The sequence below is a fragment of the Camelus ferus genome, chromosome 8, assembly GCF_009834535.1.
Source record: "Camelus ferus isolate YT-003-E chromosome 8, BCGSAC_Cfer_1.0, whole genome shotgun sequence".
Lineage (NCBI taxonomy): Eukaryota > Metazoa > Chordata > Mammalia > Artiodactyla > Camelidae > Camelus > Camelus ferus.
In genome coordinates this window covers 18460167-18487047 of record NC_045703.1, presented here as the reverse complement: position 1 = coordinate 18487047, position 26881 = coordinate 18460167, and the positions used below count along the sequence as shown (strand labels likewise).

Sequence of the window (26881 nt, the reverse complement as noted above, 5' to 3'; positions counted from 1 at the left end):
ACTATTTCCTATCTAGTAAATTAGTAAAGCTTGGTGCATTATAAATAACCACCGTCATGGTTCTTTTGGCTTCTTTATTTTTGCCAAATGATTATCAGGACAGTGGAGACTTTTAATATTATTTCTTGGTATAGGAGGCAGTTTTTTTCAATATGAAAGTATATTATAGACTGTCTAGAGGACTATAATTTTCCCCATGGGAAGAAATAGCTAGCAATGGTTATTTACTTTTTCTGCACATACAAAGTAAATTTTAAAACATTATAGATGGTTACTTAATTCAAATATTAATGAAGAGAGATATATTACAATGGGTTTTAAAAAATCTTTTCAATTTCCATGGAAGAACTTATTCTCTTTAAAGTAAATTTATTTGAAGCAATTTTAGTGGTAATAAAAGTGCTATGCTTTGTCCTTTTAATGATTATTATCTCATTTGACCCACACAACAATTATATGAAGAAGATATGAAATACATTATCTTCATTTATCAGATAAGGAAAGCCTTAAAGAGACTAATAACTTGCGCATGCCCATACACCACAGGGCCAGAAATAAAAATAGAACTGAGGCCTAGTGATTCCTGGACCAGGATACTGTCCATTGTAATACACTATCCGTCTTCCTAATCGCTCTTAAAATAGATGATCTGTTGCAGAAAAAGTGCCAAAGGAAAATTCTATCAGCAAAAGAAGCAACCTACTAGTTAGGATCTAACAAAATGTGCTCCTCAAAGTATGTTGCTTTCCTTTGGTCATATTATTTATTCTAGATCAAAAATAAATAAATAAATGCATACCAGCAAAAATTTACCAAGCCAGTTATTTCACAGTTTTGAAGATTTTGTGCCCAACCTTAATTCCTATATCATTGTTTTTTTTTTTTTAGAGTTCTTTTTTTTTTTTAAATTGAAGTACAGTCAATTACAATGTGTTAATCTCTGGTGTACAACACAATGTCCAAGTCATGCACATACATACATATATTCATTTTCGTATTTCTTAGAGTTCTTTTTGTAATTTAATTTTTTTGATGTGTAAATTCTTTTTTTATTGAGTTGTAGTTGGTTTATAATGCTATGTCAATTTCTGGCACATAGCACAATTTTTCAGTCATACATAAATATACATATATTCATTTTCATACTCTTTTTTTCCCCGTAAGCTACCACAAGATCTTGTATATATTTCCCTGTGCTTTACAGTATAAACTTGTTTATCTATTCTTATATCATTTTATTTGGAAATCTTTTGTATTATTCTGGACCAAATCTTGCTAGTAATACAAGAAATGTTGCTGAATCTAATTCACCTTTGGCAGTTAAAATTTGTGAGTTTGCAAATCAGTTGAATTAGCTCTGCCACATTGACCTTATTAATTATAGACTTGATTTAGTTTCTTGGTAAAATGATCTTCACAGTAAGGCATGAAAGCATAATATTTCTTTCACTTTCTAACTTGACTTTATGGCTAGGAATAATCTTAGTAGTACTTAGATGCTACTCACTGCCAAACCCCTGCAATTTAATTCTTTATATGCTCTGGCAAGGACAACACTCTCCAATTTACAGAGACATTTTTCTTTGAAGAATGCCTGTTGGCTCCAGATATGAAATTGACTGATGTCAAATGATTTAAAGGAAAAATAAAAGTTATGGAAGGCGGAAGTGTGATGCAGAAATCACTCGTAATTTGAGTCTCAAAAAATGACAGGATAGTGCCTGATAAACATAGTAGAAACTCAATGAATGTTGAATGAACACACGAGTTAGTTAACATTTACTCATGGCATAAATCTTAACCATTACCTTTTCTAGTAAGCCACTGACATTCCCAGTCTGAGTTAAGAGACCCTCTTGTTTCCCTTACACCCCATCATACTTCTGTCTTACTTCTGCTAAGTGAAAGAAACTAGCCCCAAAGGGCTATGTACTACATAATTCCAATTACTTGACATTTCTGGAAAGGCAAAATTCTAGAGAAAGCAAAAATTATCAGTGGTTTCCAGGGGCTCAGGGAGATGGGAAGGGGTTGAACAGACTTAGTACAGGAAATTTTGTAGGGCAGTGTAAATATTCTGTGTGGTACTGTAAGGGTAGATAACTATCACTATGCCTTTCTCACAATCCATAGAACTTTACAGCAAAGGTGAATCTTGAAGTATGAAATTTTTAAAAATCATTTAGAAGGTGAAGATATCCTAGGATGGAATACAGACTGTAACAAGAGAATTTAATTGTATTATAACAAAATGGATGGACGACCTCACTGAAGAAGATCAGGATGAAAGTTGCTGATCTAGGTAGATTTGGAAGTGAGTAGAGTCTGTTAAGACTGAAGGCAAAAGGAACTGCATGTAGACAATGTGCTCTAGTTGATAGAGTTGTTTCCCAAGGGAGGACAAGTCAACAATTCTGCTATTGTTCTATGTGTATGCTGGAATTGAATGATTAAGTAAATGGATCGCAAACGGTGTGAGCCAGATTTCTCACTGTTGGAGTGGATGTTTACAGTAAGCAAGGAAAAAGGAGGCTAGAGTAAGCCATACGGTGGTAATAGATTGGAGTCAGAGACACCAGTACAAACTGCACTTCTCTAATGGCAAATGACACTGAGCCTCCCACATGTTTATTTGCCAGCTGTATATTTTCTTTCACCTGGTGTCCAGATCTTTTGCTTATTTTAAAACTGAATTGTTTGTTTTATTATTGTTGAGTATTAAGACTTCTTTACATGTTTTGGATACAAGTCCTCTATCAGATGAATGTTTTGCAAATATTTTCTCCAACATTTCTAAACAGTCTTTAACAGAGCAGAAGTTTTAAATTTTAATGACATCAATTTTTTTTTCATGATTGCAACTCTGGTGTTGTGTCTAAAAACGCATCACCAGAACCAAGGTAACCTAGATTTATCCTATGTTTTCATCCAGAAGTTTTATTATTTTGATTTTACAGTTAGGTCTATGATCCAATTTGAATTAATTCTGGTGAAATATACATGGTCTCTGTCTAGGTTTTTGTTTTGTTTTGTGTACGGACATACAATTTTTCCAGCATGGTTTGTTGAAAAGAGTATCCCTTTTCCACTGAATTGTCTTTGTTTCTCTGTTAAAGATCAGTTGACTATATATGTGTGCATCTATTTATGGGTTCTCTATTTTTTTTTATTGATCTGTGTGTCCATTCTTTCCCCAATACCACACTGTCTTGATTACTGTAGCTTTATAGTAAGTCCTGAAATCAAGTTGTGTAAATTCTCCAATTTTGTTCTTTATCAGTATTGTTAGCTATTCTGTCTTTTTTTTAAAAAATTGAAGTATAATTGACCTACATCACTGTATTAGTTACAGGTGTACAACATAGTGGTTCAATATTTCTATATGCAAATGATCACTATGATTAAATCTAGTTACCATCTGTCACCATACATAATTATTACAATATTAATTGACTATAATCCCTATGCTGTATATTTCATCCCTGTGACTTATTTATTTTGTAACCAGAAGTTTGTGCCTCTTAATCTCCCTCACCTATTTTTCTCTTCCCTGTACCCCCCTTCCCTCTGGCAACCACCTGTTTGTTCTCTGTATCTGTGAAACTCTATTCCTGTTTTGTTATGTTTATTCATTTATTTTGTTGCTTATATTCCATATATAAATGAAATCATACAATATTTTTCTTTCTCTAACTTCTTTCACTTACCTAGAGGTCTATCCATGTTGTTGCAAATGACAAGAGTGCATTCTTTGTCATGGCTGAGTAGTATATATATCACATCTTATTATATATATCATATGTATAATATATGTGTGTGTGTGTGTGTGTGTGTATCACATCCCCTTTATCCATTCATCTTTTGGTGGGCACTTGTGTTGCTTCCATATCTTGGCTATTATATATAATGCTGTAAGGAACATAGGGGAACATATATCTTTTTTGGCTGAGTGTTTTTGTTTTCTTTAGATTAATACCCAGAAGTGTAATTACTGGATTGTACAGTAGTTCTATTTTTAAGTTTTTGAAAAATCTCCACACTGTTTTCCATAGTGGCTGCACCAATTTACATTCTCAAGAATAGTACAAGATGGTTCCCACATCCTCACCAACACCTGTCATTTCTTGTCTTTTTGATAACAGCCATTCTGGCAGGTATGCGGTGATATTTCATTATGGTTTTCATCTGCATTTTTCTGATGATTGTGATGTTGAGAATCTTTTCATGTACCTATTGGCCACCTGTATGTCTTCTTCCAAAAAATGTCTATTCAGGTCCTCCACCCATTTTTAAATCAGGTTGTTTGTTTTTTGCTATTGAGTTGCACGAGTTCTTTGTATATTTTGAATATTAACTTCTTATCTCCGATATATCATTTGCAAATGCCTTCCCCCATTCAAAAGGTTGCCTTTTAATTTTGTTGATAGTTTCCTTTACTGTGCAAAAGCTTTTTAGATTGATGTAGTCCCATTTGTTTATTTTTGCTTTTGTTGCCCTTGCCTGAGGAGATAGATCTAAAAAAATATTGCTAAGACTAATATCAAAGAGCATATTGCCTATGTTTTCTTCTGGAATTTTTGTGGTTTCAGGTCTTACATCTAAGTCTTAAATCCATTTTATTTTTGTATATGGTATGGGAAGTATTCCAGTTTGAATCTTCTGCATGTAGCTGTCCAGTTTTCACAATACCATTTATTGAAGAGCCTGTCTTTTCCCCCATTGTATATGCTTGCCTCCTTTGTTGTAGATTAATTGACCATATAAGCATGGGTTCACAGGCTCATTTCTAGGCTCTCTATTCTGTTTCATCGATCAACGTGTATGTTTTTGTGCCAGTACCATACTATTTTGGTTATAGTTTTGTAGTCTGAAATCAGGGAGCATGATATTTCCTGATTTGATCAATTTTAAAAAGACTTTTACACCTATGTTCTTCAGGAATTTTGACCAGTAAATTTCATTTCTGACAAGTCCAAGTTAGATTTTGATATCAGAGAGTTATGCTGACATTACAAAATGAATTGTGTAAGATTGGTATTATTTCAACCTTAAATGTTTCATACAATTTGGCAGTGATACTCTCTAGACCTGGAACTTTTTGTTGGGACATTTTTAAATTATAAACTTAATTTCCTTCATAGTTTTAAGGCTATTTAAATTTTATATTTCTTCTTGTTTTGACTTTGATAAGTTATGTTTTTCAAGGATATAGTCAACTTTATCCAATTTATCAACTCTTATAGCATAAAGTTATTCATTATATTAACCTATTAACTTTTTACTGACTATAGGTCCTGTGATAATATCCTTCTTTCATTCTCTACTTTTTTGATTAACTAACTCCAGATTTATCAATTTTCTTAAACTTTTCAAAGAATTACCACTGGCTGTGCTGATTTTCTCGATTGTTTCTATTTCCTTTTAAGCTGTTATCTTATTTTATTTCTTTTGCTTATTTTTATTTTACTTTTTTCTCCAGTTCTTTAAGTTAGAAACTTAGAACATTGATTGTAAATCTTTCTTTTTTCTAATAAAAGTATTTTAAGTTACGTATTTTCCTCTAAAGGCTGCTTTAGCTGCCTTCCACACATTTTAGCATGTTATGTTTGTCTTGTTTTGTCTTGGGGGAATAATTAGGATTTATTTATTTATTTATTTATTTATTTATTTATTTATTTATTTATTTATTTATTTAAATGGAGGTACTGGGGATTGAACCTAGGACCTTGTGCATGCTAAGCATGCATTCTACCACTGAGCTATACCTGCCCCCTTGTTATGTTTTAATTATTATTTGACTTGAGATATTTTATAATTTCTACTTTGAGTTCTTTTTTGACTTGTGTTATCGTTTAAAATCATGTTGTTCAACACACAAGTATTTGGTAATTTTATGGATATTTGATTTTTATTGATTTTTTTTTCATTTAATTCTCTGAGGCCAGAGAACACAGTGTATATTATTTCAATTCTCTGAAATTTACTGATTATTTGATGGTCCAGAAAACTGATAGAGCTTTGTGAATATTATGTGTGCACTAAAAAGAATGTGTATTCTATAGTAATTTGATATAGTATACTATAAACCTCAACCAGGTCAAATGGTTTACACTGTGATAAAAATCTATATTTTTACACATTTATTCTATCAACTGTAAGATAAGGGTATTAAATTCACTAATAATTTTTAACTTGTTTGGCTTTCTCTTTAGTCTGTAAAAAATTGCTTTATGTATTTTGAAGTTGTTATAAGGTGCTTACCTTTTACTGACCCTTTTCTCTCTACTAGCTTTGATCTGTCTACCTCTAACTTCAAGTAAATCAGAAGAAAAAACTCCTATTATGTTTCAGGAACTCTTATTTGGATTTTTTCTATAGTATATATTCAGACATAATAGTTAATGATACAAATAGTATGATAGAAAAGTACAAGATATCATGAAGGTGCATAAAACAGGGATCCAACCTAATTATGGGAATCAGGAAGAACGTCTCCAAGGAAGTGGTGTATTAATGGTAAGGTGGGAGTTAGTTCTAATAGAAGGTTGTGGGGAAGCATCCCAAGAAAGGAAAAAAATCCTGTGCCAAAGCCTGAAGGCAGGGAGTGGCTGGCTCTTTGGAGAAACCAAAAAACATCCAGAATAGCTTCACTGGTCAGCAAAGGCAGAAGTGGCAAGGGAGTGGTGGACAGGGGCACATGTGGAGGCTTTGGAGCTTCCTGAGAGCAGTGAAAGCATCAAGGGGTTTTAAGTTGAGAAGTGCCATGATCCGATGTGCAATTTTAAAAGAGTACTTAAACTGCTATGTGAGAAGAAGGTAAGAAACAGATGCAGAGAGACCAGGTAAGTTTCTGTTGATAAACCATTAAGCAACAATAAATATCATTATTTGTCTATCAGATTGGAAATGATTACAGAGCATAACTGAATTGACTAAGAAGAATGGGGTGTGTGAGGAAATGAGCACAGTTTAATTGGTTTTTGGTGGAACTGTGAATTGATACCTTTCTGAAGAGTAGTCAGTCATCCTCTGATTGAGGTGATTAAAATGAGGAGGAGGTGACAGAGGCTTAGGTTAAAGTGAGCTGAAGGAAGAGGAAGGAGTCAAGGTATGTTTTGCAGTGGAATTGATAGGAGTTGGTCATGGATTGGATGTGGGAGGTAAGGGAGAGTAAAGTGTCAGAGATTACTCTGGGCATACGTAGTAATGGAGGAATAGGAGGAAGAACGGATGTTGAGGGGAACAGGTTCTGATAGGGTGAGTTTTAGATGCCTGAGGCACATCAAAAAGAAAATACTACACAAGCCGTGAGATAGATAAGCTTGAAGAAAGGTTCTAAGCTGAAGATACACATTTGGGAGCTATAAACAGATGGCTACCAATGCCATGAGAATGGATCACATAATTTAGGTGGCTGGTATAATATAAGAAAAAGAAAAGCCTATAAAGCAACCAGAAAGAACCTTAACATTCAAAGGTCAGAAAGAAGAGGAGCTGATGAAAAAGAATGAGGAAGAGGGACCAGATATAATTGATGGTGTAGAAGCCAATACTTCCCCTCAGCTGTTGCCTTTTGGTTTTGTTTATGGATTCTTCAGGGCAAAGGCTGCTTCTCCAAGGTCTGAGGGAGGTCATGCACTTCTGTTGTGGGGGTTCATCTCTTGTGAGTGTCCCACTGCACAGCCTCAGGGCCACAACACTGCAGTTCGCTACTAGCAATTTTCTTTAAATTCAATCACATATAGCTATTTTCCTGAAGGCACCCCCAGATTATCAGGATGGCTAATATGGATGGAGTCAGCTAAATGCTGACCTGGAACCAAGAGTCAGGTTTTTTATACTAAGTCCTTGAAATACAGCCAGTTTCTTTCTTGGTCAGGGTGAATTAGTTTACTCTCAGGCGCTCCTTTTGTCTTCTACGATGAAACCAGACTGACTTTTAGTCACGGGGAGAGAAGAGCAGGATGGAGGCTTTCTCCTTATCACTTCCCATTTGTTATCAGGTTTCTTGGTCAAGGTTTGTATGATTGGTGAAGATGAAGATATTATAAGATATAGTAAATGAAGGAACTGGAAACCCAGAGTTATTCAGTTGAGAGTGATAGAACTTTTCTGGGTGTAACCAAGCCAGGCAAAACTGGCAGCAATACCATGATTTGGTCTTTTTTTTTTTTTATAGGGAGGGGGACAGGGAATTAGGTTTATTTATTTACTTACTTTTTAGAGGAGGTACTGGGGACTGAACTCAGGACCTTGTGCATGCTAAGCATGCACTCTACCACTTGAACTATACCCACCACCATGGTTTGGCACTCTTAACCGTACACCCTTGAACATGCAACTTGAAGTGTGGCTACATGGACTTGAAGTTTGGCTATGTGCAGAGAGACTGGACCAATAGCACTGACTTATTAAAGAGAAAGAGTATAGACTGGGTGTACATACTAGGGACCTCAAAATAGCGAATATCCAATACAAGATAATTGTAGATGAGATTCTTGGGAAGGGAGTAGCATGTGCTCTCAGAAGGGTAGATCAGAACTGCCAGACATTACATAGTTTGAAAAGACTATTCTGAGACGTAATTCTGGTGGAGGTGGTGATAGGTGAGCCTAATTTTTCCCTGGCCTCCAATATGTCCAGTTAAAAATTGTTGTAATAAATCCAGTGAAACACAAATAAACTGGGGAAATACATTTGCAACATATATAGCAAACTTTTAATTATTTTATTACATAAAATCTCTTATAAGTCAGTATGAAAAATAGACACAACTATTAGAAAGTGGGCAAGGAATACAAACTGGCAATTCCCAAAAGAAAGAAGCTGAAATGCCAATAAGCAAGATAAACCGTTAAGCAACAATAAATGTCATTCTTTGGCTATCAGATTGGTAATGATTACAGAGCATAATTAAATTCAGTAAGAAGAATTGGGTGTGGGGAAATCAGCACAATTTAATAACTTTTGGTAGAATTGTGAATTGATACATTTCTGGAGAATAATCAGTCATCATGTATCAAAATTTCTAAATTAAAACTCCCTGATCCAGGAATTTCCCTCGGAGAAATTTATGCTAAGAAAATAATTAGGAAAATTCACAAAATTGTATATACAAGGACACTAATAGTCAAATTGATATAATAGCTCAAACTGGAAGCAATCTAATTCTAATGGCTAAATAAATTATGGTATATCATATAATGGAATATTAAGGAGTTGATATTTTTACATTGAAAAGTGCTCCTGAACTTTTGTTACATTTTTTAAAAGGGAGATTATTGACTAATAAATAACCATTTGTGTAAAGAAAAAAGAGCTTATACAGGTGTGTAAAAATCTGGAAAAATGATTTCTATTAACAATGATAGATAAGATAATGGGGGCTTTTCACTTCACTGTATTGTCTGTTACTTTTTCAATACTCATGAATTATCAGGAGCATCTATATCCATGTAATATAATAAAAATAACTGTATGAAAGTTAACAAAAAAGTAAACATCTTAAAATTTTGTAAATGAAAGATGACTTAAGGCAAAAATTATAATTCTAAATTAGTTAAGAACCTGTATTGTCATGGGTACTATGTGTTTTTTTCTTTGTGTAGTAGGGGGAGTGGAATAAAACAAAAGACCAGAACTAATAGACAGCAAATAGTATTACCATTGATTTTCTCCATTCTCTGTATTATCCACTTGGCAAAATTTACTTCTGTAAGATTTAGGGTCTTTCTATAGCTCTTCTTTATCAGACCACCTCTTTTCACTCCTGATTCAACAGATTCCTGGGGTCATCTTTCTTTGAAAGCACAAGTTGCCACCAATACTGACAACATGGGAAGGTGGAAACACTAGAGGAAAAATGGATAGGTCTATTTATGCTGTCAATTCTGTATGGGCTGTAAGTCATTTAAAATATTTTGCTATTTTATATAAAAACATATTTATGATAATCACATCCTCTCCCTTAGTTTTTGTAATTGTGTTGTATTTATATTCAATCCCTCACAAAGAACTCTCTGTTTTGAAAATTTTGCAGATACTATAGGTGCTTGTATTTGACTTTGTTCTGCCACAATGCCACCAAGATCTTGGTTAGGTGGCTGTCATTCTAGGTGAGTGGACATGCAAGTCTCCTTTCCTTTGCACAGAGTAGGTAGGCTTTTGTTCTCAGACAATGGTGCTTGTAAACCACTTGTGAATTGCGTACTGGCCTGTCAGCTTCCATTGCTGAGTAATAGGGCTCCAAAGCTGGTAAGTTCTAGAACTCTGGTTCTTGGTGTGTGTCTGGACAGTTCATAACAAATAGACTCCTCTACTAGGTAGGGTGTGGAGGAGTCATCGCCTGTCTAGGATTTTCTTATATGTGACAAGTGCCCCCTAGTGAATAGAGGGACTTAAACTGGCCTCACTATAAAAGAGAAGCTGGGGAAATGCTATTTGAAATGGTTTTAAGAATTTCACACTTTATTAAACAAGTAAAGATGCTGATGTTCTGAGCATGTGAATGGAAGTGAGGGTGGGGAATCTGTTCTCCATAGAAAGCATCCATGATCTCACAATATACAAATAGTAATTAATTTTCTAGATGAAGTCCAAACTAATCTGAACCTTGCTAGACCATCAAAGTACATGAGTAGACTGATCTTTATCCACTTTCCAAATATAGAGATGTGACTGGATTTTTTTATATAGTTAATAGCCACTAGAATCTGACTAATACACATAACTTAGGGTTGACATGTGAGGAACCATAATTTTAATCCAAAAACTTTAATCTGGTAAATACATTTGATAAATTACATTCTATTTGATTAATCTTAAGCATAGAGTATTTAATGAAGGCTGTGGTTGCTTGAGTGATGCAATAAATCAGTTACTTTTAATTACTTCTTCTTTCCCTAAAGTGCCTGCCACTTATAATAGTCCTTAGCATGTTCTGAAAAAAAAGTTATAATTTTGACATCATCATAAATATTTTAAAATTATTATTTATACCACTGAGGAACCAAAAATAATTTTTAGCCTCCAAAATACTTCCACTATAAAGTCAAAGAACATATAAGGTGTCAATTCGAAAATAAATAAATCAAGTAACTGTGAGAAAAGATAGTATTCACATTATTTTAACAGTATCAAAGAGCAGAAGCAATCAACACTGCACTCAGTGGCCTTTAAATGGAGCATCCTAAACCAACAATTGGAGAAAAGGTTACAGAAAAAGTAGGTGACATGCTTAAATAACAAGTAGGTGAAAAGGTTTTTGGATTATTCTCAAAGGCTTGTTCAATGTCAGAACCTATCAAATTATGAACTGTATGTAGTGTAGTTTTTGCTACTTTTCAGGGGTTCACTCTTCAGGAGTAAGATTATCTTGTTGCCTTCCATTATCTTCTAATTATTATCTAGACAATTGTTTTAAATGAAAAACTACTTTTCTCTCTTTCGCCTAGATTGTTTTCTAGATTCTTTGGGTCCAAGTGGACTTCTCTAACTGTAAGGGCTCTCTCTGTCCTCCCTCTTCTCTGAACTCCTAATGACGTCATTTAATTATTATAACCTCATTTAACAATCACATTGCTTTGATTATTCCATGTATATTAAAAAGGGTCTACCAAACACATGCAAGCATTCATTCAAATTATTTATTAATTTGTTAACAAGTAGATTCCCAAATCCATTCTCCATCACTGTAGCTTGGAAGACGAATATCCCTTCACTAATTTAGAGGGATACCTTGTGTGTCTCCCGTGTCATGGTAACAAGCCTGTGCTGGCGGAGGTGAAGGAAACAGAAAGCAAGGGAAATCGAAGTGAATGACAGGTAAGGACCAAAGCATCTCGCCCACTCCATCCTTGTCCACAAAACGTCCATTCTTCCCTGTCCTGTTTCCTAAGACGCATCCTGGGCGGTTGCGAGGTCACCTGTGGGAAGGCGACGGACTCCTCCGCAAGGGCCTGAAAGAAGAGGGAGGCGGGGAAGAGGCATAGGGAGACCCGTGCGGGGAGGTGGCAAGGAGAGGCCGCGGTGCCAGCTCCCGCGCTCCCGGAAGGGGTCAGGACGAGGGGTGCGGCGCGATGCGCGCCTGCGCGGCCCTGGCCCCCGCCGGCCCCCCGCCGCAGCATCCCTGCGCAAGAGTACCCGCGCGCGGGCGGGAGGAGGGAGGGGCGCGCCAGCCCCTCCGCCCCGCGCGTGGCCACGTGACGCGGGCCGAGGAGATTGGAGCGGCGGCGGCGCGCGGCGGCAGACTGGTGCAGCGCCCGGCGCTCACGGCGGGATCTTCTCCTCCTACTCAACCTCCTCCTCCTCCTTCTTCTCTTCCTCCTCCTCCTGGGAGCGTTGACGGTACCTTCTCCTCCGCCCGGCTCATCGACGCCGCCGCCGCAGCCGCCGCCGTATCTCCGCCGCCGCGGCGCCCCGAGGAGGAGGAGAAGGCGCAGCTGGGCCGCCGCCGTTAGAGGGGTCCCCGGCTGCCGCTCGCTCCGTCGGCCGTCGCCTCCGAGGTCAACCCTTCCGCGGGGGTCTCCCCTTTCTCCTCCCAACGCCCCCGGCGCCCGCTTACCGCCGCGATGGGGCTCCTGGACGCGGAGCCTGGCAGTGTCCTGAACGTGGTGTCCACGGCGCTCAACGACACGGTGGAGTTCTACCGCTGGACCTGGTCCATCACAGGTAAAGCCGCTGGCTCCCCATCCTCGCCCGGCCCCACGGGAGACACCAACCCTGGCCTCGGAGCGCCCGGCCCGGCGGCCCTCCGCCCCCTGCGGCTGTTGGGATGCTGCGGATCAGAGGAGCAGCCGGGCGCAGGGACCGCGGTCGGGCACTGGTTAATCTGATCCGAACGTTATGGCTTCCCCCTCCCCCCGACGCTGGCACGGTTTTCCTCTGAGCTTCCACCATCTCTCGTCAGGTTCTCGGATGCAGGACTGTCATTTCAGACGGAGCCTGTGCGGCTACGGGCTCGTCCCAGGCCCGCCCCACCCTGTAGTCCCACATCTCCCGAGCTCCTCTGACAGCTCTAACTTACGCACTGGGGTCGGTTTTAACATTTAGTAATATTCCAGAGGGTGAGGTGGCTGGGGAAGGGGAGAGGGCCTGGTGATAGCTGTCCTTTTGCTTCTTTGGCCTCCTGGTTGCTTTGACACACCTGCTAGTATTTTCTTGTCTAGCTCGTCCATCTGTAGTGTCATTTGGAACGAAAAGTAAAAAGCCATTATTGGCCCCTTGAACCTTGCAGAAGGTTAGTTTCTGAGGCTCTTTCAACAGCAAATATGTTTGAAGTGATTGTCTGTAATAATGGCTTTGCGCAGTGCAGCGCGGTCAAGGGGAGGGAGAAAGGCTAAAACACTGGGAAAGAAGTAGGAAATCTTTAGGAAGGGGGTCTCTACAGCAGCACCTAGAGGTTGTCCCGGAAGCCTGCATGTATACAATTTTCTTAAATCGGCAAACTCTTCGCTTTAGCTGTTGCGGTTTGACAGGGATCGTCAGTTAGCGGAGTTATGCAGCCCTTCCCGGAAAAAGAGTTGTGATATTATGTTGTTTTTATGTTATACCGTGCATTTTCTTCATTTGCTTCAGATACGTTTGGTTTGAAAGTTTGTAAAGTTTTTACAGGCTAATAGGATTTTAGAAACGATCTTGTGATTTCACGTTTTCTAGTCCTTTTGTAGCATTGCCCTGCATCCCAGCAGTGGAGGAGATAACATGACGTGTTCTGACTGTCCCTTCCTTCCCTGGAAATGGAAATGCATTCCTCTAACTTGGTGTTTGTTGTTAGAGTAAATGGGCCAGTGGTTACAGCATGGATACTGTACAATACATGGGATATCTATTGTGGGAAAAATGTGTGCTGGAATTATTTCTGTGTGAGGCAGAATGATTCTTTGACATTGATTAGGGTTTCACTTCTTTAAGTGTTTCTTTTTTCAGAAGATCTCGAGTTTGACACTAAGAAATAAGCTATTTAACTAGCCGCGTGGTGATTGAAAATGGTTAAAAGGCAGTTTTTAATGGAATCTTTCCTTTTCAAGTCTTTCTTGCGTGTAGTGTACACTGAGCTTATGCTGTACCTACAAAAACTGGGAAAGATGTGCCCTTCCCTTCATCTGTGATTTTGATTATTTAAATATTGCATCAGGGTTTCCAATTACACAATTGCACGGAGCTGAGCATCAGGCATCTCTTTGGCAGATGGTTACATTTTGCATGTTTTAGAGTTTAGGCATTGTCAAGGTCCTCCAATCTCTATATAGCCAGCCACACCCAGGAATTCTCATTCCTGCCTTCCCTTCCTCCCTCAGAGCCTTCCCACCTCTGGAGTCTCAGAGAGAACAATTGAGAGCAAAGATAGAATACACCTTTCTGGAAAGCTTAATTCCTTTTTATGGTGCTTGTGTAAAAAAAAAAAAAAAAAACAAACAAATGAAATAGCAAACTTCTTATGGGTGCCCCATGTGAAAGCTGTCTGCTGGCCTGTGAAGAGCATATAAAATCATACTGTGGGCCCAGCCTGAGAAGTGAGAGTAGCCACAGGAACACAAGTGACAAGTGACCTCTCACTAGCAGGTTGGAGGGAAAGTATTCATGCCCAGGCTCTGGCTATCCACTTACGAAACCCGAGACCGCTTCCCTCTGTTCTGTAATGAGCTACCAAGTGTGGGTAGATGGTGTTTCTTAACCAACTCAGAGGCTTAGGGGGAGATAGTCTGTTCTGCCTTGCTGCTGGGCAAAGGAGGAACCCTGTGATGCCCCATTTCCTTTTGCCCTCTCACCCCCACCCCCTTCTGCCTGCTTCTCTCAGGGTTCCTTCCCTTTGACTCAGTTCACACTGCTCCGATTCCAAGAGGATCTTGCTATAATTTCACGAACATCTGGGTGAAGGAGTTTCCTAGGAGAAAGGTAGCTTATTAGATAAGACTGAAGGCAGAGTTAATGAATCAGGCATTTGAAAAGGGGAAAATAAAAATGGGTAGAGGGAAAGATGATCTTGAGAAATAGTGATGAGTATGGTGAAAGGATACAGACTATTCAGGGAGAACAGGAAATGAGCAAGGCTCTGTGCCCTTGAATGCTTTCATCCCCAGACTGTAGTTCTGTGCTTCTTTCTAACTGTTTGATTAATTCGTTAAATGTGTCTTTCTCCCCACCGAGGTTTCTGCCTAAGTGTCAAGTTAGTGTAAAGTGTGAATTCAGCCTAACTAGTACCCACTTTGATTGTTGTAACAGGAATAGTTACAAATTTGTAGAGTTTACCTGATAATCCAAAAGACTTTTGTCCTAGGAACGTTTCTGGAAAAATATCATTTTGTGCTGTTGTATCAAATGGTGCTATTTAATAAAACATATCCAAAGCAATGTATGAAAAACTGGGCTTTTCAAAGACACATATCTAGCAAATACGGAATATGGCCCACAGTGTATTGACACAGAAAATGTTACTTTTACTATATCATTAACACTTCATACATTGGAATTGAAACTTTGAAAGAGCTGTACTTTTAGAAAAACCACAAAAATAATTTTGCCCTTCCCTCTATTATATTTTTAAATATTTTGAACAACTCAGTGAATCTTGGTCTATAATATATAGGAACAGAGAGACTGATCCAGGGCTTTTTTTTATACCAGTTGGTGGCATGAAGTACTCTGCTGTCACTGTGTTGTTTTCTATTCTTTTACTTTATGAGTACATTAAAATTACTAGAACTGGGATCCTAGGCTCAAAGAATATCTCTAATCAAGAAACGTTTTATGCAAAATTTAAGAACTGGATGAGCCTTAATATCCCCAAATTACTTACACTATCCATTGCATTTATTGCTTTAATAAATGCTTATTAGTAGCATTTTGTATAAGTGACATTTAGCATAGAAACGTCCCACAAAGTTAATAGCCAGTGTGCCCACAGTAAGGCCAGATGTCTCTTGAGCTACCATATTTCTTTTTCACCATGTGTTTTTAAACATCCGTTGTTCACAGAGTATGGATGTACATGCGTGTGTTGGGGGGGTGTTGGCATTGCTTTCTGTTCATGGATATAGCACCCCATGCTTGGGTGAAAAATTTATGTCTACTTGGGAACTGAAGTTAGGGTATGAAAGGCCAGTCCAGCTGGCCTTAAACTTCCTTTGGAGGGGCAGAAGGGAGAAGGCACTGCCTGGTGCAGGAGGAGGGAGGACTCCTGTCAGGTGATGATGAAATTTGGAAGCGAGGCTTGTATAATCATTCGTTCCTATCTCATCACCTGCCACGTACAGGAAAAGTTCTAGGGCTTTGGGGAGTGAATGAGGACATCCAGTCTCTGCCCCATGCCGCTTATGAAGTCTAGGGGGTCATGGCCATTTCCACCTTCCTGGGTGTCACCGTCTGAAGGCAGCGTGGTCTGTCAGAGCCAGGCCTTGCTGGGGCCTCGGGAAGGTCAGAAAAGTCCTTCTCTACTCTTCCCGTCTACGCTTCTACTTAAACCACGATCTTGACTTGTGAGGAGGATATACAGGTTCTGTTTTTAGAATATTTTAGCTGTTTCACTGTGTGGAGTTGATGCAGATACAGTTGGAGAGCATTTGATAGGTGGACTAAGGAAAGGGGTGTTATAACTAAAAAGCCATGAAAACTGGAAAGATGTCTAAGGGTCAGTACATCAGCTTGGTTTGCTGAAACTGGGGGCTCGTGGGAGGGAATTTGTTTTGTTTTTTTAGGTTTTTTTGAAGTAAAGGTCGATTTATTTAGAGAGATACGTACTCCATAGAGTGTAGGGTGTTTCAGAAGGCAAGAGAAAGGCCACGAGGTGTGGGGTTGGGTGCTCAGGTTAAGGTAAAAGTAGATACACACCCCATAGACAGAGTGCGGCCATCTCACTCAGAGGGGAGAGTGGCTGAGGGAAACAGGTTGGAGGGAAAGCAGATCTGAGCCAGGGATGGCTAGGCCCCGGAGGAGCACGTGTCTCAAACATTGTCTCATATTTGTGTTAGTTTTATTATTTGTCACAGTTAATGTGTATTTTTAACCTACGTTATTGTCTAAATAGGTTTTGTCTGGCCTAGGGCTGGAGACCCACTTACCATTTTTAGTGTTTCTTTGAGAAAAGACATACTAAATTCTAGATAGTTAATGAAAGACAAATACATGGAATGTTTCCATCTTCTAACATGGGGTCTCCCTTAGCTAGTGTTCCCAGGGAGGTCCTACACTTCCCTTTCTCTCCTAACGCCCCAGAAGCAGTCCGAGAGGTCCCCAAAGGCTATTTTAGGAGTTTGTTTGCTTGTTTGATCCTTGTTGCTTTTTCCTTCACCACTGGTTTTAGGGGTAGAATCCTGGGACTTTGATGCTCTGGTCCCTTCCCCAGCAAAAGAGCCAATCCACGTGGAATTCCAGGGGGGGGAAGCAGTGCAAATTCTGAAACTGGTGTCAGGACACAGTTTATACAGCTAGCTTCTTTGGCTTAGGGAGACAGGTTTTAAGCATTACATAGATAGTTATATTAGACAGTGCTTTTGTGATCTTAAGGGTCACAAGAAGTTGTTCATCCTTTTAAAATCCAACATTTTATTTTTTCTCAAGTCATATGGTACTATCATTAGTGAATGATTTAATATTATTAGCCTAAGTATGATTTTAGATTTACTGAGTCACTTATTTTGAATTAGACCTATATTAGCATATAGAGAAGAGTTAGGTAACAGAATCTGTCTTTTCTTACATTCGATGGCTCTTTTTTTTCTTTTTCATTATCAGGACATTGTTCCTGTTAAATTAACGTGCCACTGTTTTATTTTCCCCTACAGTGAGAATGTGTTAGAATATATGTTAAAAAAAAAAATCATAAGGGTTTTGACTTTGAGAAAAGAGAAGGGAAGAAATTTACAGCCTTTCAAAACCAGGTTTCCAGCTTTCCTTTCTAACCTGGTCCGTGAGTCTTTCCCTGCCCACAGACCCACAGCTCCAGCCAACTTGGAGAACTCACCCTCGAGTAAAACGTGTGCACGTCCACCTTGATGTTTCTTATCACGCTGTACCCCTTGCCTTTCCTGCCCTTTCCCCCGTCTACCGCCCCACATGCCCTTCCCCGGAGCCTGATCTGTCTCCCACCCACAGGAAGCCTTTCTTGGCCATGGAACTCCGAGCGGTCATTACTCCATCTAATCCCAAAGCCCTTAGCGATTATTTGTGTAGCTCTCGTGCCATTCCTCCTGGCACTCTGTTGTCCTGGGCTGTTTTAACCTTCACTGTTACCCATTTTTTCACTTCTTTGTGTTTTTCTCCCCAGCACTAGGGAGTACCCTTACCTTTGTTGATTTGAGATAATCCCCTTAATCTAGCATAATTTCAAATAGTGATATATTCTGATTCCCTGACACTAATCAGGGTTTGGGCCACAGTAAATTATAGAAAGTTTTAAAAATGGTTTTTATCATGTAAGTCATCAATTCAGTTGATGTTGACAAAATCTGATGAAGGAATCAAACTGCTAAATCATCTGCTAGCCCAAAATACTTACTTTCAGGAGATGTAAAATCAGATGTGATTCTTCCTCTCACTCCATCGTCTGTGCAGAAGCACTGTGAGGTGTGTGGACGCGAGGAGGCAGCGTGGTTCAGAGATGGACTGGGATTTAGATGACCAAGGAGGCTTTAGTCTCAGGGTCTATCGCTAATTAGCTGTGAGAGTTTGGGGGAATTCCTTTTGCTTTTCCAACTCAACTTTTTTCATCTGTCAATTTGAGTTGAATTAGGCAATCTCTGAGGTGTCATCTGGCTCTTAAATTCTGGCTATAGATGCAACTGTTAAAAATTCTTTAAATAGCTAAAGCAATTTCAATAAGACAGATATTGATAAGTAATTTTAAAATCTCATTCTATGAAATAATTCTGATCTTCTCCAACAAGGCTGTTATTAGTGCTGCCCAAATCGTAAAAATAACATATTCATATTTAGTCCTTTTTACTTTCTCTTATCGGCTCTGTAAGAAATAGGTAAAGGAATAGAAAAACAAAGGGATACAGATATGTAAGCCTCTATTTTGACATAGCACTTTGTTTGTTGCTATATAATACTGTACCTATTTAATTATCTAGACATTCCTGAACAACCCTGAGCCAACTATTTTGTCAAAAATAATAGTAATAACATTAAAGAATAAGCTTATTATTCTGAGGATAGTTTTTTATGTGGTCTTGGGCAAGTTATTCCTGATTCTTGGGGCTCATGTTTCTACCTGTATAATGAGAAGGTTTGAAACTACATGTTATCTTAAGGCCATTTTATTGAATCCTCATAATATCTCTTAAAGCAATGGCTTAGATAGTCTAGATTTAATCTTATTTTCTGCTTTTTCCATGGAACATGCAAATTTTATCATACATCATTACAAAAGATTTTCAATTATAAGCACTTTATCTTTGAGCACTTCTAATTTAAATTTGAAAGTATGGCTTAAAATTTTTGTAAAATTGCTACAAATGTGTAGGTCTTAGCATATGGGGAAAACAGAGGAAATTAAATGGTTTTGGTGAAGTATGTTCCTTAACCAAACTATTAACTAAAAAGAAATCTTACTTTTGTCATGTATTTTTCTCCATGGAATATTGTCATCCTTAAACAAATACCTCAATACAATATTTTATTTGTGATCACATTTTAATTAGAATATGTCTTGGAATTTGAAACGCAAATGCATTAATCCACTGAAGGAATCCGTTGTTCAGTTAGGTGTGATCCCATAAAGCCATCTGTAATTTTGAACTGGAGTGTTTGAAGGAGTTAGCTTCTCTGTTTTCATTTTTATTTGTTTATCAAATGAAAACTTAGGCACGGATATGTATTGTTGAAGAATTTCGTGTATATTTGCACACCCATGTTCATAACAGCACTGTGCACAATAGCCAAGAGGTGGAAGCAACCCAAGTATCCACTGGTGACTGAGTGGATAAACAAAACGTGATATATACAGACAGTGGAATATTATTCAACCTTGAAACGGAAGGAAATGCTGACATAAGCTGCAACATCGATGGACCTTGAGGACATTATGCTAAGTAAAATAAGCCAGTCACAAAGAGACAGATCCTGGGGATTTCACTTTCATGAGGTCAGATTCATAGAAACAGAAAGTAGAGTGGTGGTTGCCAGGGGTTGGGAAGAGGGGGAGCTAGAGGGTTGTTTAATGGATACAGAGTTTCAGTTTTGCAAGATGAGAAAGTTCTGGAGGTTGGTTGCACAGGCGTGTGAATGTAGATGACACCAGTGAGGTAACACTAATGAAATGTACCCTTTAAAGTGGTTAAGATAGTAAGGTTTATGTGGGTTTTTTTAAACTACAATTAAAGAAAGAATTTCATATATTCTAAAATTAATATAGCATCTCTAGAAATGATCTTTCTTCAGTGTGAAGTGCTATTGAAGAATTCAGCAGTGGATTCTTCTATTATTTTTTTCAGCTCATCATAAAATGGCTTTATAAAGAGAATGCAGAGCTGTTGCTTTAAAAAAATACCTAAATGGCTAGAAGGTAGCAAGTAACAAGGATGACAACCTTGCCTTTGTGTTTTGCTCTACAGTATTACCAAGAACCTTACAACAGCTCAGGAAAATAGGCCTGGCTAGCGGTGACATTTCCGTATGTTTTAAATTCCCTGAGAGTCAGAGAAGTTAAATAATTTGCAGATGAACACTGTAGTGGAAGTGGGTCTAAGCAGGTGGTTTTGTCTCTTAGCCCAGTGCTCTGGTCTTCCATCACACCAAAGCGAAGTCCTTTGACCTGTGTATCTTCTCTTATTTTAACCTTATCATATACTGCTTTCTCATCAACATAGTATCACTATTTAAAATACTAAATCTGAACAAAGTCATAATACCACCAGGGGTAATCTAAAGAAAAGCATCTGAAATGTTAATGGTAGTATAAGGTTTTTGTCTGAGATTAAACTAAAAGTGTTAATTATTTATGTAAATTTACATATTTATAGCATATGTGTGAATATATAGCTAAAATATAAAAAGTAGCATTTAGCCTGAGAAGATGAAGTTGACTTCCATGTTATGGACTAGCTAGAACCATAAAAAAGTACTTTCAAAGTGAATTATGAAAGTGTTAGACAAATTTTATAATACAGGAACTGAAAACTATTGTTCATTAGTGAAAAGGAATTAATTCAGGACCGACCATGGTTATCAGCTTATAGACTGTTAGCAAGAGAAGGTTCTGGCCAAAGTTCCCGTTAAAACACACATAGATACTCCAGTAGTGTCTTCAATCTTTTTTTGCTAAAGGGAAACACCATTTCAATTTTCTTAAAGCCTTAAGAACATTGGCAGCACCAAGGGGGATGTTTGGGCTTTGAACCCCTAGTTTAGCACAGGGAGGAGGTTTTATGACTACTTTTTTCTGAGAAGCACAGCAAAATGTGAAGGTGAGGTGAGAAGGAAACCACTTATCTGCATTCTGCCTTGGCTTCCTGTGTGCAAGGCATCATTCTTCCCTATCAAATAGATGTAGTTGTCTATTTCTTCTTCATACGTACTGTATAGGGATGCTCTGAACATTAAATAACATAAAGTATATGAAATGCCCATTATAGCATTTTATGTCCGCAGTGAACTTGTACGTAGCTCAGTGAATAGCTGTGAGTTTCACCATGTGCAGATAATATCTAAATTCATGGTTAAAAATATATATATATTACACACGCACGCGCACACACACACACACACACACACACACACACACATACACATCCACCCCACCCCCTGACCTCTTAATGCTGTACATCCCCCCCCACTGGCTTTTATGAATATGTTATTTTTTTAAACCGTGAATACAGAGCACATGGTATAAAACTCACTGCTGTTTATTGAATTTCTAGTGTAGGACCATTATGAGCTATAAAATGCTGTGGTATGAATTTTATACAACTTGTATTATTTAATGTCTTTCGTGTCCTTATAAGGTAAGTATTAGTTAGCCATCATTCTGTGATGAAGAAATCGACTTAAAACTGTACAGCTGGAAAGTAACAGAGCTGGGATTGAATCCGGATCTTTCACTGTCTCACATCAGGGACCTTTTCATAAAGCGGTGCAGCCTCCCTGTTCATCCAGCAAATACTGTTTTATTGCCCAGTCTTAATAGAGAGTATTTATTGAATGCTTACTAAATGCCAGGCACTGTGTCCAGAGCTTTGTATGTGTTGCCACATTTAATCCTCATGTTCCTTTGGGTTGAGTACTGTTACTCTCCCCAGTTTCCAAGTCAGTGAGCTGACTTTCTGAATCTTATCCATCGAGCACTAAGCCTCCCAAATTAAACCTCGGAGTAATCAGTCTTCAGCTTGTATCGCACATTGATTCACCCACATCATCTGTGCATTGTCTTTTCTCCTTTGTAAGTTTCTGGCTCCATCCCTATTAATCTGCTCTCTGTGGGACATTTTATAATTTCTCTCACTTTCTACCTTTATTGTGATCTCTGTTCAGGTAAACTTAGAACCAGAATTAAAAAAAAATTTTTTTTTTTGGTTTAAATATATATATATATATTTAATTTTTTTGGCAGAAGGGATAATTAGGTTTAATCACTTATTTCATGGAGCTACTGGTTTGAACCCAGGACCTCCTGCAGGCTAAGTGTGCTCTCTACCACTGAGCTGTACCCTCCCCCACAAGAATTCTTTTTTTCTCTGCTTTTTAACTTCTCTCTCCATTCTTTCAGGCTCTTAGGTGACTGTTACATATTTGAGTCCATAAAACTGTATGCTGGCCATCTGCTCCTTCAGACCCTCAGACCCTGGAGCTGACCCCGGCCTTACTGGTGCAGACCTCCACTCCCTCCTGCCTGCCCATCACACTCTGACCTTCTGGTCTTTTTCAGTGCAGCCTCTGCCTGGTTCACCTCTGAATTCTGCAAGAACTGCCCTCTCTTTCCATTCATCCAGGCACTTCTCCAAATTCAAACCATCATCCTTTCTCCTGAGTCTGTAGAGGGTTAAAGCAGACATCCCCTTCCTCATCACCCTGATTCAGCAGGAAACCGACCCCTCATTCCTCCACCACCTTCAGAACCTGTGTCATTTCTAGAGTACATCTCCGATCGTCACCTGTCCCCTTTATCCAGTTGTATGCAGGTCCTTTCTCCTCTGAGTCTGCCTGTTCCACCTCACTGGTACCCAAGCTCTTACTTGGCTTGGAGAATATGTTAAGCATCACATTTTAGACTAGAACCTGGAAGAGGCCTTACAGTGCTATTTAGTTTATCTTTGTCACAGAGATAAGATCTTTCCCAAACTCTTCTTTTTAAAAATACTTATTTATGTATTGCGGTGGGGGGTGATTAGGTTTAGTTATTTATTTTAATGGAACCCAGGACCTCATGCATGCTAAGCACGAATTCTGCTACTGAGCTATATCCTCCCCCTTCAAACTCTTCTTGACAACTGTTACCTACATTTTTTTCCTTAAAAATTTCTTTTAACAGATGTTTGAAGGCATTGTTACAGAGATACACCAAGGAACAAGGGCTGTAGCCCTGGCCCTCCTGATACTTATAGTAAATGGAGGAAGACAGTGACTAACTCCCTATGGAAGAGACCCAGTTTCCCTTTGGGGGGCTTTTAGTATACAGTGTGACTGGGAATAACCGTTATTTTTGTGTAGCCAGTAAAGGCAAATGGACTTATAACAGTATCACCTGAATATAGTGATTAGCCATCAGGTATAAAAAAAAAAATGAAGTTGATTTGCAACTGTTGGTTCTAACTTGTTAAAGAGGAGTGAATAGTTGTAGAGAATAGCGTAGTACATGTTTCTTGTCTTGAATATCCTGGTGAAGCTACTCAGAATTTCTCGTTGGTTACTGGACTTGTGTTTTTCTTTTGTTTATGACAGGTTAAATAGATGTAGATGTTGTTAGAAGAGAAAGAAGTGGCTGACTTATTCAGGTAGGCTCTAGGAACAAATAAATTGAACTTACATGACTTGATTATGTATTATATAAAGTCAGCCCACATTTCTGAGTAGACTAAAGAAGTTCTTCTTGGACTTGAATGTGTAAATCACCTGGGAATCTAATTAAAATGCAGATTCTGGCTTAATAGGTGTGGAGAAAGGCCTGAGATTCTGTGTTTCTAGTAAGCTTCCAAGAGGTGCTTTTCTGCTGGTGTGGTATGGACCACACTTTGACTAGCATGGGAGTGGAGTTTTCCTAATGTTTCTGATAATCTGCTACTGTGTATTATGATTGAAAAAGGAGAACTTTTAAATGTTCATAAGCTATTGAGTTTAAAGTTTATTTAAGAAAGCCAAACAATGCAATTAGGAGTTGGAGATTTGCAGGTAACTAACTACTGTATATAAAATAGATAAGCCAGTTTTTTCATTATAGCACAGGGAACTATATTCAATATATTGTGGAACCTATAATGAAAAAGAATATGAAAAAGAATGTATACATGTAGACGTATGAAGGAAACCTTATGCTGCACACCAGAAATGAACACATTGTAACTGATTATACTTCAATTAAAAAAAAAAAGAATGAAAACTAAACAATGGCATGGATTTTTATAGAACAATTCATTGTTTTTTAACCCCAACAGGGACTTTATATTTCTTGTAGAACAATATTAATTAGTCACTGTTGCTGATTTTACCTGAATCAAAAAGGCGATTTAGAAATGTCTTGAATGTCTATTCTCATGGTAGCAGTAGCCATAATAACAGTATTTATCTTCTAGATACTTTGTGGCCTTCATTCAGTGCACTTAGTCCTCAGCCATCTGCTGGGTGCTCCCACTGTGGGAGCCTCTGTGACATAGAGAACACAGGTGTAACCCCTTCCCCGTCTAGTGTGGGACACGATTAAGCAGAAGTGACAGGACAGTTGCATGACATGAGAGAAGTAATCACGGTGTGCTTTAAAAGTTTCAGAAGAAATACATATTTAGTATTTTTAAATGCAGAAGGAGTTAATGTTGGAGAGGCCCAAATCAAGCAACTCTGTGATTTGGGCAATCTTATTAAAACCACCTTTTTATTTTTACATAGGAAGAAATTGTGGTGCAGAAAGCTTCAGGTTCACAGTCACAGGGCTAGAAAATGATCTGCAGAGCTGATGTCCAGTCGTCCTGAATTCAGGTCCTGTCCCTTGCCCCATGCTGTGCACTCCCTCTGCTTCATGGACGTCCCAAAGTCGTCACCCAACTAGGATCATTTCCTTCTGTAATCTTGGGCTCTTTCTTGTTAATTCTAGGAATTTGGATGTTCTAAAAATTAAATTTTTTGCTAATATTTCTTTTGGGAGATAATGACCAGCTTAGAATACCTGGGGAAGAAAGTTCATTCTGGCTGATGCAAACCCTGAATTCTAAAAAGCTTTAAAAGAAAAAAGCCTCTCAAAGAAAGAGGAGGCCTGTCAGAGATTTTAAAGGAAGTTGCTTTAATATACACAGTGATAGTTTGTTGTAAGAATTAATTACAGTTGTTTGTATGTAAGTAGAAGTTTCTAAGGACTTGGGTTATGTCAAAACTGTTGGATTAAAAATATTTTATTTGTTAAAAATCTGGTTTACATTTTCTTTAAAAAGTTTTTTTTAAACAACGACAACAACAAAAAACCTCTCCAAATAATTCAAAATTTAGGGTTAGACTTGTTATGTATTTGCTCTCCTAAGTAAATTACAAGATGTGCTGTCTTCTCAGTTTAAACTCTTCTAAAATTACTCATGATAATTTTTCTTTAATCTGGTTTAACTCTTCCCTTGGGAGAGAGGAGGATTCAGGAGTTTGGTTGCTGTCAGTAGTAATGACAATGGCGACATTTATCAAGCTCTTATTCTGTGTCAGACACTGAGCACATAGTGTCTTCTTCCTCTTGACAGCCTGTTATCATCCGCAGGGCCAGAGAGACCAGGCGCCGTGCTTGGCTTACCCAGCTGGTTGTTGAGGAAGCTGGGTTCTGGGGCTGCTAGTCCGACTTGAGATGTTCAGTGTTCATATTCAGAACCTAGAGAATGCCTCTGGATCGGGAAGAAAAGATCCGGAAGACATCCAAGTGCTTAACTTTTAGTGGGAGGGGTGTAGGTTATATCTGACGTGAGACACACCTGTGTGGAGCTGTGGCGTGAAGGGGGAGTGGGGTACAGTGTGAAGGTGGATGTATCATCCTTGTATGCTGGAACTTTCCCATTTAACTACCACACATCAAGGCTGTGAGATGGTTACTAGTTCCTCAGTAAAAAGAACAGAAAAGAACAGTCGATTCTCCATCAATATAGTCCATTGCCTGCTGCATCATTTCAGAAGCATCTTGGTCTTTACAACGTCATTTTCTCTTTTCTCTTCCTTCCTCTCTGGTTGCTTCGCTGCCGTTGATCCCACCCTTCCCTTAAGTGTTCCCCAGGGTTCAGTCTTGTTCATTTTATTCTCTCCTTCTGTGTGCTCTTTCCTTCATGATCTGAAATTCTGGTGTGATTTCCCTTGCCAGTGACTCAGTCATCTGCAGTTCCATTGCCAACAGGATACCCCCACCTCGGTGTCCCTCGAGGGCTTCAAACACAAGTTGTTTCAAAACTCACTTGATCATCTCCTTCCAGATCTGCTCTCTTCTTGGATGCCCAGTTCCGGATCCATGACTTTACCATCTGTGTCTCCAGCTACGCCAGAAATCTGCGAGTCATCCTGAACTTTTCTTATCCTCTTCACATCTCACATCCACTTCAGCCATCTGTAGATTTTACTCTCATGACTTCCACTTCTGCCCATCTCTTCCATCCCCAGGGCAGCTCCCTGAATCCAGGTTCCCATCATTCTTGCATTATAGTGGCCGGTCTCCAGGCAAGGCTGGCTGCTCATCGGCATCACCAGGGCAACTTGGAGAGCATAGCTCTGGGCCCCA

General features: G+C 38.7%; 1 protein-coding gene across 1 annotated transcript in view; it reads left to right on the top strand.

The window, feature by feature from the left end:
• Positions 1-12246: 12246 nt before the first annotated feature.
• ELOVL4 (ELOVL fatty acid elongase 4) overlaps positions 12247-26881 on the top strand; it is a 31660-nt gene continuing 17025 nt past the window's right edge. Inside the window, exon 1 of the mRNA XM_006182094.2 lies at positions 12247-12669. Within this exon, the coding sequence (XP_006182156.1) occupies positions 12570-12669 (100 nt within the window). The 5' untranslated portion in view covers positions 12247-12569. The remainder of the gene's footprint in view (positions 12670-26881) is intronic.